At 41.3% G+C, this 16,143-nt stretch overlaps 1 protein-coding gene across 1 annotated transcript in view; it reads right to left on the reverse strand.

Annotated features, from left to right (window-relative positions):
- The window catches only part of DNAH10 (dynein axonemal heavy chain 10), a 5,879,077-nt gene that overhangs the window by 2,365,889 nt on the left and 3,497,045 nt on the right, over positions 1 to 16,143 (reverse strand). Inside the window, exon 43 of the mRNA XM_044069759.1 lies at positions 7,607 to 7,738. Coding sequence (XP_043925694.1) covers positions 7,607 to 7,738 — 132 coding nt within the window. The remainder of the gene's footprint in view (positions 1 to 7,606; positions 7,739 to 16,143) is intronic.

Below are 16,143 nucleotides of genomic sequence, written 5' to 3' on the forward strand. Positions count from 1 at the left end.
GAGTCTATCTATGATTCCTGAGTGAGGGATGGTGTCAAAGGCCTTGGCAAGATCTAGGTAGGCTGTGTGAACTACCTTGCCCTCATCCACAGCTCTGGTGACAGACTCGAAGAAGTCTATCAGGTTGAGCAGGCATGATCTGCCTTTCACAAACCCAAACTGCGTGGGGTCCAGAGTTTGGAGATTCCCTCTGTCCTTATTTATAAGGTCCATGATGATGCACTCTATGGCCTTACATATCAGACTCATCAGGCTAATGGGGCGATAGTTCCCAGGGTCTGTAGTCGCTCCTCTTTTGTGGAGTGGGATGACCATAGCAGCACACCATTCGGTAGGAACAAAGCCTGAATTGAGGCTGTGATTGAACAGGGTACTCAGGTGTGGTGCCAGTTCACTTTGTAATTCATGTAGAACACAGCCAGGGATATTATCAGGTCCCATGGAAGCTGTATTCTTGGCTTTGGATGTGCGGATTTTACCTGTGTAGCCATGATAATAGGGATTTGGCATTTCTCAGGTATTGTGATAGGCCCTTTAGGGGGTGAAGGGGGGTAAAGTTCATACTGAACCTGCCGGCCAATATGTTGGCAATATCAGTTGGTTCTGTATATGTATTGCCATTGTGCTGTAACTCAGAGCAGATCTGAGTATTGGCATGTAGATTCTTGGCATAACTATGGAATGCCTTGTGGTTGTCTTTAGAATCTGCAACAATTTTGTTTTCATAGCTAGCTTTAGAGGATTTGATGATGGAGCCCAGTTTTTTGCTGAGGCTGACAAGGGAGTTTTTCCAGTCTTGGAACTTCACCCTTTTATGCAACAGTTTTTTCCTTCTGATGTAGAGTTTGTTTATGGTGGGGGCCATCAGATTGGCTTTCTTTTTTGGAGGAGAGCATCTTGGTTCTGTTTGGTATGGCCCGTTCCATGCACTTGTGTATGTGCTTATACAGTGCATTGGTGTCTGATTCAGTCATGCACCTATTTTCCATTTGCATGGCTGTCATGAAGTTAACCACCTCTGTTTTTAGAAGTCCAAAATTGGCTTTGGAGAAGTTTTTTACAGTGGTTTCCTTTGGGGGGCAAGAGTAGGATGTGGAATTTCTATGGTGATTAGCTTGTGGTCAGATCTGACCAGGGAGAAGTTGATTACTAGTGTGGAGCAACGGTCGCCCTTGTTAGTAATGACCAGGTCAAGTATGTTTCTTCCCCTGGTGGGGGTAAGAATGAGTTGGTCCAGGGCTTTGGAATTAATGAATTCCAGAAAACGTTGAGCAAGTGTGTTGGTACATGAGTAATTTTCCCAGTTAATGGAGGGGTAGTTAAAGTCTTCCAGTATAAGGGTATTGGGTTCTACCCGAATATTTTCCAGTGTGTTTAGGAATGTGGAGTGGGAGTCTTGGGACATGGTGGGGGATCTATAGCAGGCTACAACCTGGATTGCAGTTTTACCCAGTGTTAGTTGTACCTGAAGTATCTCTGATGTGTTATGTTGGGCTACTTGTCTGGAGGTGTGCATATCCTTTATGAATATGGAGACACGACCACCTTTAGTGCTGCGGTTCAGGTTTAGGGGCCGGAAGGTGTGGTATGAATTATAGCCTGGTAGTGCTGCGGTGCTCTCCAGTGCCTTGAACCAGGTCTCGGTCACTGCACAGATGTTGATATTCTCCATTTTAAGCAGTGCTTCGAGCGAGTACATTTTGAGATTTAGACTTCTGGCACTGAGTAGCGTAACCCTCAGATTTCATTTGCTTGTAGCTGTTATGGTGGTAATTTTGTCTTCAGGACATTGCCTAAAAAAGCCACTATAGGGGTGGTAAGAGCCTTGGCCAGTATCCAGAATCCTTGGGGTGATAGGTGCAGGCCATCTCTGGTGAAGCATCGAGGTCTGTCGATCATGTCATCCCAGGCAGACAGATACTGGATCCCCTCAGAATGACATCAGAAACTTAGCCCATTGTTGAAGTCAGTCATGTTCTGCTTGTACTGTGGTATCATTCTGGGTGATGGTAGGATGCTACTCAGAGCTAGGGTCATACCTGCCTGGGCTACAAGATCCAACAGCTCCTCTATGTCTCTTTTCATGTAGTCCAGGGAGGTACATCTCAGGTTATTGACACCAACATGGACAGTTACAGAGTCATGTTTGTGCCTGTTGTGGAGTGACTTAAGTGCATGCGTTATGTGGCGGATCCTTGCACCTGACAGGCAGGTGACCATAACTTTCCCCTTATTCAACCTAGTGAGTGGGACATCAGTGTGCCTTATTATTGAGTCACCTATGACTAGTGTATTGGATAAGTTGTTTTGCCTTATGAGCTTTGGTTGAGTTGCACACTGTTTATGTGAGCTATGTGTCTCGTGGTTTGTGCTGGGATGTGGTGGTTGTTTGCATTTCTGCCTCAGAGGTCTCTGTTATTTGGGCAGATTTTTATTGAGAGCCTCCACAAAAGTAGGTGTGTGTTTTGTGTTACTATGTGAGGGTTGTGGTGGTGTATGTTCTGGAGGGCTATGTGTTGAATGTGGTGTGGTGCAGGTTTTAACCTTCAAGCCAGAATTTATTGTTTTACAAGGACTCACAAAATACTGTTAAGCACATAGAAGCTCATGCACTACATTTACACGTACTTTCATCCCAACTGCCCTCGGGACTCCTTCATGTATCAACTAACCTTTAATTAACTAAACAGGAAAGGTATGATTAAGACATGCAAGCAGAAAGAAAAATGCATAAATACATTCAGGCTTACTATGGCAACTTATGCAGTGATAACTTTTTTGAACTTCTTTATAAGATAATCTGGGGGATACACCTACAAGCTAGAAACAAAACATTACCCTTAGTAATTTATTTAATATCCCTTATAATAACAAGGTTAATTTTAATTAGCTTGCAAAGAACTATGGGGGAATTCAGAAAGTTTACTGAAATGTAGAAGCCTTACCCTGAAAGGTTTCTGCATTGGGATAAATCTTTCTGATTCACAGACTGCTCTTCCGCTGATGTTTTCTTCTTGTGGGGGCCTTAGCATGGAAGCAGCTTGCTGAGAAAGTCTAATGTGAATGCTGCAGTCTGAAGGAGTGTCTAATAATAATTAGGCATGTGCTCTTCTCCAGAAATGCTGGTTCTGCCCAATTTGCTTGGCCAAGCAATTCAGAGAATTGCTTGCTTGTTTGAGTAAAATTTTACTCTAAGAGGAAAAACTAAATGCTGTTAAAGGACTGTGTTCTCCCATTCACTCCTATAGGAGAATAAGTAGTGCTGATAAGGTCTGGAGAATCATGGGGTGAGGGGGTCAGTGTATATGTGTGAGTATGTTTGTATGCATGTCTGTAGGGACATGAATGAAGCTGAATGAATGAGTGCAAGTGTGTGTTTACATGCACTCATGTGAATGTGTGTCCAACTGAGCAGTGGCACTACGAGGGTTAGGTAGAAAAGGATCTATATTACATGAATGAATGATCAAAATGTTGAGTACAATATACTTGACACACTTTGATCGAACGTTCATGTAATCGGAGACTTCAAATGTTGAAATTTGAAGTTCCGAAATGTTTTGGTCGGCCTTGCCATAGCATGTGATGTAAACACACTACACTGTTCAGAATGGCTATGTAAGAGGTTGCTTTCTTTTATATACCAACTCCGAGATCGCTGTATATTGGGGAAAGGGCAATTTCCCGGTAATCACTTGTGTAAGATGTTGCTTTGCGATTACCGGGAAATTGCCCTTTCCCCAATGTACAGTGATCCCGGAGTTGGTATATTTAGTTAAGGGATGGGGTGGGGGGCACAGCCCCCCACATCGGGGTGTGTGGGGGCAAAGCCCCCCACTTTATTTTAAAAGGAGATGTGTTTGTGTAGGTGTTTAAGTGTTTGAATGATGTGCGTTTGTAGGGGTTTGTATGCACAGGTTGTGTGTGTGTGTGTGTGTGTGTGTGTGTTGTATGTTAGTATAGGAAAGTTGTGGGATGAACAAAATCTTTCAATTTTGCATTTTTCAGGGTTTTAGGGTTTTGATTACATGAACGATCGATCAAAGTGTGTTGAGTATACTACACTTGACATTTTGATCATTCGTTCATGTAATATAGACCCAGTAGAAAATGCCAGGCCTGCATGAGTGTTTCTGTGTTAAAGTATGTGTGTGAGTCTGTGGGTGAATATTTTCATAAGTGACAAAAAGTGTGAGGTGCATTTGTTTGTGAATGATTGTACATGTCTGATAGTGTATCTGAATGCATGTTCATATGTGTTTATTAACTCAATGCATGGGCCGCAAGAGGACCACCACAGTCAGGTCTGACAGTGCAGTGTTTGATTCAGAGCCATTGCAATAACCTGCTAATGATATAAGATTTTACTATTCCCTGATTCAGAATTTTTGCCCATTGAGCTAACTGAGCAATCCACATTAGCTGATAAGCACAGGCAGAGAAGAATTCTCTGAATCCTAGTGTATATGTATGTTTGAGGTTGCCAGATTATTAATTTACTTTATTAACTAGGTGCATAAAACTGACCAGAGGCAGAATACAGTGCAAGTTTGGGAAGAAAAGCATAATTTAAAAGAAGATAACCTTTTAAGCAAAATCTAATTTCTGGACCTTCCAACATAAAAAGATTTGCAATAAATTTTAATCCAGAACATATCACGGTTGCCTACCAGAAGTCTTAATAATAAATTGTAGGATCTCAAGGCTCTTGCAGTCCCTCTTTCCCATATTTCAGAGCCTATCAATGCATTCAGACCTGCTAGAAACTGCAGAAGAGCATCAATATTTGTCAGATAGAGACCCAACTATATGTAGAGAGATATTCCCCATGACTCACAAACAGAACTTACTGAAATTCAAATTATTCTAAGCAAAGTAAATTATCAATTCATAGCATGCCATATATCACCTTATGTGTCTGGAGAAGACAACAAAAGATTTAAGGACCTATCCATAAATAAAAATACATTTCTGGTGGGTGATTTTAACTATCCATCAATTAACTGGATCACTATATCACAAAGTTTGGGTACATCCACAAATTCTTAGCCCTAGTAAATGTTAACTCATTTATACAAATACTGCATATTAGTAATCTTCCTCTTTAAGGTATTTATCACTAAATGAACTCTTCTGAATTCAAGTGTTTTAAAAAGACAACCCTACTAAAACTATATGACGAGCTTCCAAAATTTCAACTTTAAGATTTTCAGCCCCTTGTTGCCTCAGCTGCCACTTATACCAATTAATATTACTCCCATCTAAACAGCAGAATAAACCAAGCAGTCCACATTATGTATCAGGAAAAATAAACATAAACACCATGGTAGAATGTCAGCTTTAATAAACTCTACAATAAAAAATAATAATTGAGGCATATAATTTATCTAAATATATCCACATTAAAGACTCTATCAAAAAGATCAGCAAAAGTCTGAAAGTTAATAGCCAGGAGTAATAACTCACACAAATATATACATTATTTATATATACAGGATATATCCTATATAGCCTAGACTACTACAGCAGTGATTCAATGATAAACATTTTTTAGTGATGGATATTCTTATTTTTATAGACCTGCAACAATCTGGTTATGTCAAAGGCAGACTGCATCTACTTAATCTGGTAAACGTCTCTGAGAAAATCATTGAAGCTGCTCATTTTAGCCATGTGGTTCATACAGTGTATCTGGTATGGCCAAGGCCTTTGCCACTATTCCCCATGCTGAAAAATAACAAAATGTGCACTCTTATGCTGTATTATAGATAACAAACTGACTGACAGTTAGAGCCCACATAGTTAAAGTAACAAATGCCAGTTAAGAAAGCAAAAAGTTGACTACTGGTATTCCTCAGGGCTCATTACTGGGATCTCTTCTGCTTGGTATCTACTTCTTGATTCTCCAAACCAGTAACCAAGGCATATGGTCAACAGAATATGCCAATAACTGCATAATAGGTGCTGTCATTCACACAGAATCTATTGTGTTGCAAATCAGTGATTATTAGAAACAGGATTAAACTAAATCCACAGTAGTGCAGCACAGTCACCTTTGTTAAACAAATATTGACAACAGCTAACAATATTGACAACACCTATTTCACAGTGATATTATATTCAGAGATTTCAGTAAGACAACTCTGTATACATTGACTACTCTATAGCAACAGCAATCAAGATATTATTTTATCTAGCCCAATTATTAACTAAAAGTATCTCATCCAGGTGAAAAGAAGTTATTGTTCCTCTACACTTTTGCCTGCTGAGACCAAGTATAGACTATTTTAATATGTATCGTTCCAAACATATCATGCAGCTAGAAAGTCTCTAGAGGTTCTTAACTAAAAAGATCACCAGATTAAAGAGTCTCAGTTACTAAGACTATCTGGAAGCTTTATCTCTATATTATGTTGCTTACATATGCCTGCAATGTGATTCACATCTAGCATTCTGTGCTAAGGACCTAAACGTCCTTGATCTCCTACATCTCCAGAAAACAAACAGCTATACAGATACTCGACCTACACTTGAACTTTCATCAGTTAATAAATATTATTGGCCATTAACATTCAAAAACGAGGACGCTGATTGGTCAGCCCAACCAACATACCCATTGTAAATCATGTATATACCAATAGAAAAAAGTCCAGTTACATGCTATAACTTTCTAACTTTTCTTAACTGCAAATAAATAAATAAATAAAAATGAAATTTGAAATCTGGACAGTTCAAAGGTATGAGAGAGATGGGACAGAGAAAATACTAGGACTATTAGGTACGTTATTCAAAACTAAAGAAATGTACCTGACTTTCCTTGTATTTTCTCCACCCCATCTCTCTCGTACCTCCAAAGTGTCCTGATTTGATACATTATACAAAAAAAAAAAAAAGAAAGAGAGAGAGAAACAATGGAGAGCTTGCTTTCTCCCTTCCTTCCATTTCAAAGCACTGATGTACTGCATAAGCGTGGGCTTGTAAACCCTATATGCATGTGCAGTACATCAAAAAAGCCCCAGGACACAAAAACAAAGTGGAAGAACATTATGGTGCCATTATTCAAGGACATTATTTGAGAAAAGTAAGTCATTTTTTACCTTAAATAAAGTCAGTTCGCTCTCGTGATGAAACCACACCAACCATGGCTAAATCCAGCATTACCCACACCCAGCCGTGGGTTATTGGTATAAGACAATCTGGAGGGATACATTAATTACTTAAAACTTCCCCATCTCTGGAATAATCTTCCATTGCATATAAAACAGAGTGACGTCCTTGTTTCCCTTAAGGCAAACCCCAATTGGAAAGGCACCCATAAATTCAATCTATGTCTAACTTGTTTTCCCTTCAAAGAGGCAGGAGAGAGAGTGGGTAGTGGCAAAGTGACTGTGGTCCATGGAATGACTCTGCTTTGTAAACAATACGAATCTATGAATGTAAAAAATTACCAGTATTAATAGATAGGAGCCCAAGATCTGTATATAAATCAGGGTAATTCCAATTAATCAAGAATATGCAAATATGTCAAGTAACAGTGAATGAATGAAACAATACTACACATTCAATGCAAATAAGTGGGATATATATGTATAGCCCATACACTTACCATATTCAAATCTATTTGTGGAACAATGGTTTTTAACTTTTCTCCTTGTCTGCCATCTACAATGCCCTCCAAAATCATTTCTATACACTGAGGTACATATTTTTCAAACAAACGATTTAGTTCAGCTGGTTCCTGCATATAAAACATAATCATAATTACATTTTTCTCACATGGTAAATTGAACATTATTTCAGTTCTCCACTGTTTACAGTGTGGTTAAGGTTATTAAAAACAATTAAAATAAAACTGCTGCAATTGCACTTCTAATTATTCAAATTAGATTCAGTATATAGAGCATCTACCAGAATTTAGTTCCAATACCTTATGCACTCAGTTCAGATTGTAACTCTAAGGTTAGATGCAGGAATCCAATGCTCAATAAAGTACAGTTTTGTACCTACCATAAATGTAGATGTTCGAAGATCCACATTGCTGCAGTCCTAACACTTGGGTAGTCCGCTGTCCCAGTCGGCCCGAATACCAAAGTATATGGCTGACGTCGGTCAACGCGCATTAGTCTGACGTCAGGACGTCAGGGTACAAATGCGCATGACCAACGTCATATCCTCAGTCTTTTCTTGCCCCAGATGTCAGAAGACCCTAAAAAGATAAGGCCAAAACCAAAAAACACCAAACACTCCTGCACCAAATATATGTACAATATATACAAATTTACAAGAGTATAACCCCACCCACACAACCACCCCTAAACACAGAGGGGAAGGAGGGATTGGACTGCAGCAATGTGGATCTTCGAACATCTACATTTATGGTAGGTACAAAACTGTACTATGTTCTTCATTCCACATTGCTGCAGTCCTAACACTTGGGTAGAATCCCAAAGCAGAGGTAAGGGAGGCCGGCAAATCATAAAGAAGCAGGAGCTGTCAACATGCCTTGCAAAATAGCTGTGGCAAAACCAGCCCTAGATTTAGAGTAGAGAGGAAGGTGGTAATGCTTAGAGAAAGTATGCACTGAACTCCAAGTAGCTGCCTCCAAAATATCCTTAGTTGCCACCCCCCTTAGAAATGCCGTTGAAGTGGCAGTAGCCCTAGTGGAATGAGGCCTAATCCCAGCTGGAATCTCCTTGCCATGATGGGAATAACAAAATGTAATGCAAAACCCAATCCACTTAGAAATAGTTTGTTTTGACACAGGCTTGCCCTGAGAACTCAAAGCAAAAGAAACAAACAACTGCTGAGACTGCCTAAAATCCTTAGTCCTGCTTAAATAATAACGCAACTGCCTGTGTACATCTAAAGTGTGCAAAATCTTTTCCCCTTATTTTGGGGATCTGCATAAAAAGTAGGCAAATGAATAGTTTGGTTTAAAGCCACACTAGAAACCACCTTAGGCATAAAGGAAGGATTAGTACATAATGATACCCTATCCTTATGGAAAATCAAAAGGCTCAACCGCCATAAGGGCCTGCAATTCAGAAACCCTTCTTGCAGAAGTAATGGCCAACAAAAAAGCAGTCTTCCATGACAAGTATTTCAATTCAGCAGTAGCCGCAGGCTCAAAAGGTTGTAAAGTAAGTTTCTCCAACACAAAATTGAGATCCCAAGCAGGAGTAGGAGCTCTACGTGGGGGTCTTATATTCTTTGCCCCTCTAAGAAATTGCTTGAACAAAGGATGAGAAAACAATGGTGGGTCACAATCATAGTGAGCTGAAATTGCTGCAGCATGAATCTTAATGGAAGAGAAAGACAAACCTTTGTCCAATAACTCAGTAAAATATTGAAGAGCCACACTCAAATTAGGCTCAGAAACCTCCAAATTCTTTGCTGCACTCCAAAATAAAAATCTCTTCCATTTTTCTGCGTACACTTTCCTTGTACTAGGTCTTCTGGCTTCCATAATCACATTTAAAACTTGTTGAGGAAGTTGAGACCTGCTGTGTTTCAAAATAGAATATGCCAGGCTGTTAGATGAAGAGAGTGAAGCTTGACATTGAGTAGATGACCGTCCCTCTGAGACAACAGGTGTGGAATCAAAGGTAAAGGCCATGGAGGCTTCCTTACCAGACTCCTCAGTAATGGGTACCAGTGTTGCCGAGGCCAATCTGGAGCTATTAAAATCATCCTTGGCTTGTCTTGTCTGACCTTTAGGAGTACCTTTGGGAGAAGAGGCAGAGGTGGAAAGGCATACACATGAAGATTTTTCCAACTGAAAGAAAGAGCATCCACTTTCCAAGCCGTGTGATGAAACCTTTTCGTGCAAAACTTTGGCAGCTGGTGGTTTAGTGGAGAAGCGAACAGATCTATGTCTGGAGTTCCCCATGACACTGTCAATTTCCGAAATACATGAAGATCCAGTTTCCACTCGTGGGGATCCATGATTTGTCTGCTTAACACATCTGCTAAGGAGTTCTGTGCTCCCGGCAGAAACCTTGCCTGAAGAGTTAGTTGCAAGCTGAGCGCAGTCTCCCATAAAATCATTGCTTGCCTGCATAGAGGGTAAGAATGTGTTCCCCTTGTTTGTTGATGTACCACATGACAGTTGTGTTGTCTGTTAGAATCAACACCTGCCCTGGAAGAAGTAACTCCTTGAAAGCCATTAATGCAAACTGGACTGCTAACATCTCCTTCATGTTGATATGTAGATGCTGTAGTCTGGCAGGCCACTTGTCTTGTATCCACTTTCCATTCAGATGAGCTCCCAAGCTATGTCTGAGGCATCTGTCGTTAGAATCTGACTCGCCTCTGGCCGGGTCACAGAGAGTCCCTTGTTTAGGTGACATTCCTGAGCCCACCACAAAAATTCCTTTTGAATGCAAGGTATTATTTGAATGACAGTGTCCAAATCCTGGCAGTGCTGTGTCCATACATTTTGAGATACCATTGCAGCTTCCTCATATGCAGTTTGGCATTGGGAAGCACCAGAATACAAGATGCCATGAACCCTAAGGCTTGAAGGACTGTCCTTGCAGTCAGCCCGGACTGAAGAGATAGTTGATGGAAGTAAAGGGAAAGATTCTTTTGTTTGTCCGGGGTTAAAAGGCCATCTGGGTTGCTGTATTCAGTCTCACACCCAGAAAGCACATGTCTTGAGAGGGTACTAGACTGGACTTTATTTCGTTCACAGAATACCCCAGGCATCTTAGCACTGCTATCACATATTCCAAATGCTGTAAAGGTCTTCCTTTTCTTGAGCCAGAATCAGGCAGTCGTCCAAGTAAGGATAGATTTGTATTCCTTTTAGCCTGAAGTAAGCTATCACTGGAGCCAGAACCTTTGTGAATACTCTGGGCGCAGTAGATAAGCCAAAGGGCAATGCAGAGAACTGATAATGGGAATTCCCAGCTCGAAAACGCAGATACTTCCTGCAACTTAGTCTGATAGGTACATGAAGGTAAGCCTCCTTGAGATCTAAAGTTACCATCCAGTGATCTTTGCCCAGCAGAGGTAAAAGCTGTTGTAACGTCAACATTTTGAACTTGGGAATGTCCAGATAAGTGTTGAGGATAGATAAATCCAAAATTGGTCTCCACGTGTTCCCCTTCTTTGGTACTAGGAACAGGCGAGAATAAAATCCTAGGCCCCTTTCTGGTACAGGAACCGGCTGAATGGCCCCTATTTGGAGTAACAGAGAAATTTGCTTGTGAGCCTCTTTTCTTTGTAGAGGAGGAATGTCTGGCATGCCTTTGAAAGGAGGCAAGGTATGGAAATAAAACCTGTAACCGTGGTGAATGATATCCAATACCCATTTGTCTTGGGTAATTAAATTCCAATTTTCTTTGAAAAGTGCCAGCCTTCCTCCCAAAGGTGCTGCCAGACGAGAAAGCACTGGCAGCTGAAAAGGCAGGTCATTGGGTCTGTTTACGAAAGGACTGACCCCTGCCCTCACCAGAAGACTGAGCAGGTGAACTCCCTGTTCTAGGCCTAAAAGAACCTTGAGCTCTGCCCCTACCACGTCTAGACCTACCCCTAGACTGGGAATCATAAGCAGGATATGTCCATCCCTTAGTAGGCCAATTTCTACTAAACTTCGGAGGCTGAACCTGCAAAAAATCTTTAACAGTCTGCATAGACTTAGCCTTGTCCTCCATTTTCTTTAAAACTGCTTCCACAGGTGAACCAAACAACACGTCAGACTGCAACGGAGCATCCAAAATCCTTGTCTTAACATGCTCAGCTAAATTCTGATCCCTCAGCCAGGCGTGCCTACGAAGAACAGAACCAGTGGCAGCCACCCTCGAAGAGGCCTGCACAGCATCAAAACCACATTGCAAGGAATGCTTACCCACCTGTTCAGACACATGAACTAAATCCTGCAACTCTTTACACTCAATACCTTCCGCCAGAGCATCCACCTTAGACTTCAATTGTGAAAGGAGATAATTTTGATATTTTAACATGTGAAACTGGCAATTCAAAGCCCTCATGGCTAAAGTGGAAGAAGTATACACCTTCTTTCCCCATCTATCCAAAGTCCTTGCCTCCTTATCAGGAGGAACAGGATTTTTAACAACAGAAGCATTAACACCTTTAGGCCCCTGAGAAACAGTTTCTGGGTCTGCCCTAGGACTCTTAAAAAGATACTTATGAGCTTCAGGCACCCTATAATACCTATCTGGTTTAACTGGGGCAGGAGGCAAAGAATCAGGGTTCAGGGAAGCCTCTGCAAAAACATCTTCCACCACATCCAGAACAGGAGGTATAGCTAAAGGCCTATGCTGGGGTAAAAACAAAAATTCCCTAAGCCTCTTCCTGGAATCAGAGAAATCTTGTCCTTCCCATTTAAAATGCTCCCTCATGGAATGAAGAGTCTCTGAAAAAGAAAAATCCTCAGGAGGAGAAGCCGAAGGAGTAGAATCATCCACATCAGAATCAGAATAAGGAGGAAACTCCTGCAAGTCTTCAGCCGAAGACTCAGAAGCCTCCGAACACTGCTCAAAACTCTCAAGCTCAGGTTCCACCCTAGGCCTCTTTTCAGGAGGGGGCATAGAACCTCTAATCATAGTAATCAAATCTTCTGCCATTTTAAGCATATGTTTCTTAGGCAAAGATCCTGAAGAACTAGGAGAGACCCCCACTGAAGTTAAACCTGGCCTGCCTCTCAAAGAAGCCTTGGAAACAGAAGGGGAGGGCCTAACCACCTTAGGAAGAGAGGGGAGAACAGCCACCTGAGAAGCCCCTTCAGCCTGGCCTACCTCCTGAGAGGACACATCTTGTAACAGTAAAGTCTCTCCCTGAGACTCCAAAGAAACTTCTGGCAGAACCTCCGGCTCCACTGAGCCTTCTAAAGAACCGACGTCCGGGACTGACGGTTCTTCCAACCTAGGCTTTGCTGCTCTGTCCTTGCGCTTTTTGGACGAAGCGGGCGTCGGAGCATCCGACGGCATTTTATAATTACAACGCTTCCCAAAAAGTAACCTGGCACAGTCTAATCTTCTCTTTATAGTGTGTTTGTTAAATCTAGCACAAGAGCGACATCCAACAACGTCGTGCTCAGGCCCTAAACAAGGTATACACAAGGTATGGTAATCCCTATGAGGTATCTGTTTCCCACAAGAAATACAGTTATTCACTTTTTCTGACATCCGGTTAAATACTGAGGCAAGAAAAAACCAAAATATTCCCCAACGGGGTACTTAGCCAACTTTGATTCGGTCTGAAACTCCGACTTCAGAAAATTTCAGAACGCCAACCTGCACTCGCAAAACTGCTTCTGCATCGGACCATGCGGCAAAAAAGACTGAGGATATGACGTCGGTCATGCGCATTTGTACCCTGACGTCCTGACGTCAGACTAATGCGCCTTGACCGACGTCAGCCATATACTTTGGTATTCGGGCCGACTGGGACAGCGGACTACCCAAGTGTTAGGACTGCAGCAATGTGGAATGAAGAACATCTGACTTGAATCAAAGCCTAGGACATGGAACAATGCTTACGAGTCATCTAATATGAAATAATCTGGTACCAGGGTATGTGGTAGCATCTAGAAGCTGAAAAAATATTATATCCAGCTATCTGTCTGAAATGCCAGCTAAGCCTCAGTGATTTTAGGGAAAAACTGAACAAAGTATCTTAAGATGGTTTTACTACGTTGGTTTGCACTCATGCTTGTCATCAGGACCACTACTGCTGCACCATTCTTATTTGGTGTGGGTAAAAACACAGAAACCGTTCCTTTAAAGTTAACACCAAAATACTTATTATTAATTGTGGGTCATTTTGCTGAAACAAGATTTACTAACACTCATTTGGGTAAAATTATCCTGACAGAATTAGTCTTCTCAAACTAGGACTATATCCAGAAATTAAAAAAAAAAAAAGTCTGGCACAGCCCCTACCTAGTCTACTCTCTTGCAGACTGTAGCACTTTTCCATTCTCTTGTGTCATGCAATTAAATAATCATTCTTGAAGTTGCTTCATCTTAAGTGGTAAAGGGCATTTTCCACATTGTATTAGTTGTGGAATATCAGCCACACCCACATATAGGAAAATTAGGTTTTCCATCATTTTACAAAATGGAAAACATAGTTTTCCTCCAGTTAGCTTTAAGCTATAGTTGGACTACAGTCAGATCAGGTATTGGGAGTTCCAAAAAAACATTAATTCTTGTATGCAAGAAGTCAAGGCCATGTGGGTAGTCTATAGATACCTAGAAGAGAAAGAAAAGACAAAAAAAGAAGTTAAGTACTTACCATAATATTCCATCTGTGTTGTCCATTTTCATTCTTCCTCGACTATGGAGTTTGGATCTGACCCTTAGATCCAACTTGGCCTTTACTTTAGCTCGTGGCCACCAAAAAGCTCTCAAGCTCCTCCCTTACCCATAACACACCAACCTCTGACATACCTCAGATCTTGTTTGCTGTTTTACATAAAGTAGAAAGAACTACTATAAAAATCCTAACAAAATATATCTCTCTATATTTACGAGAACTCAAATAGAGAGGTTTAAAGGACAATGCTTGAAGTTCTGAAATTCTCCTAGCAGAGGTAATGGCCACTAGAAACATAGTGTTCCAGGTCAGGAATTTAAGATCACACTTAGCTGCTAGTTCAAAGGGAGAATGAATTAGGGACTGTAGTACCAAGTTTAAATCCTGTGCTGGAGTAGGATCTTTATATGGAGGTCTCAGTAGGAGGGTGCCTCTCAAAAAGGCTTTACACATCTTAGATGAAGCCAAGGGAGAATTCTCAAATCTAATATGAAAATTAGAAATTGCTGCCAACTAAACTCTAATTGATGAGCAGCTAGAACATCTCATTATAGATTGTTGCCAAAAACTCAAGAACACTGTAAGATGAGAAGGAGTCAATGCGTTTCTGCTGTGCCCAAAAGAAATGAACCTTTTCCATTTACATCTGTACAGTTTTCTTGTAGAAGCCTTATGGGAAGATAAAAAGTATGTGATGGACAGGGGAAGAGAGCATAAGTGGTCTGGCTATTAATGGAATTGGAGAAATCTTGCTGTTAGCTTGATGTTTGAGATATGCGGCTGAATCATGCCTGTCGGGTGAGACAGGAGGTCTGGAATCGGATCCAGAATCCAAGGTGGCTAAAGTAGATGAAACCATAGGAAGGGGAACCAAATCTGTCAAGGAAGGTATGGTGCAATGAGGATGACTTCACTCTTCAACTGGGAAGCTTTCTATAGAAATTTGGGAACTGGAGGGGTTGGGGGTATACATAGAGAAGACCGGGGTGGGGGTGGGGGGTAATCATAGAGTACAGCATCCCTCAGTGATTCCTCCAGTGGAGGGATCAGGGCAAAGAAGCTGCTGCAGTTGTTGTTTCAGAGAAATGCAAAAAGATCACAGCAAGGCTGGCCCCATTGACAGAAAAATCATATCTGTCACTTTCCTGTTGAGAGTCCACTTGTGAGGTAGTAGAATTGACCTACTCTGTTTGTCTGCTCTCAAGTTGGATTTCCTCAGAATATGTGTTGCAATCAGAAAGCGGATGGAAAGAAATCACCCATTGCCACACTCTGACAGCTTCTTGACGCAAGGGGTAAGATCTGGTTCCCCCTTTTTGTTGATGTACCAAACTACTAACATGTTGTCTGTCTGGATCGCAATTGTCCCAAGAAGGAGAGCGTCTTGGAAAGCTTGCAAAGCTACAAGCATTGCTCTCATTTCCAAGATACTGATATGTGTGTTAGCTTCTTTGGAAGACCAAGTGCCTTGGACTGTTTTCCCCAGGAAGTGCCCCCCCCACCCAATCTGGGAATTGCCTGTGATCACTATAGCCTTGAGCTGAGGGAGGATGAAAGGATGTCTTTGTAGAACCTGATCTGTTTGTCTCCACCACCAGTGGCATCTCCTGTATGCCTGAGTGATTCTTATTTGTGCTGACATGCGTTGATAAATAATCTATCACTGTGTTGCTAGTAACCAATGAAGAATTCTCATATGAAATCTTTCTAGAGGAACTAAAATTATGGCCGCTGACACTGATCTAGAATCTGATTGTTTGCACTCTTGAGAGAGTAAGAGAAGCTGTCACAGATAACGTGTTGAACACTGCTCCTATGAATTCCAATGTTTCAGGTGGTTGTAACTGAGACTTGGTGTAA

This window comes from Protopterus annectens, chromosome 4.part0 (assembly GCF_019279795.1).
Source record: "Protopterus annectens isolate FY-2018-M chromosome 4.part0, PAN1.0, whole genome shotgun sequence".
NCBI classification, from domain to species: domain Eukaryota; kingdom Metazoa; phylum Chordata; order Ceratodontiformes; family Protopteridae; genus Protopterus; species Protopterus annectens.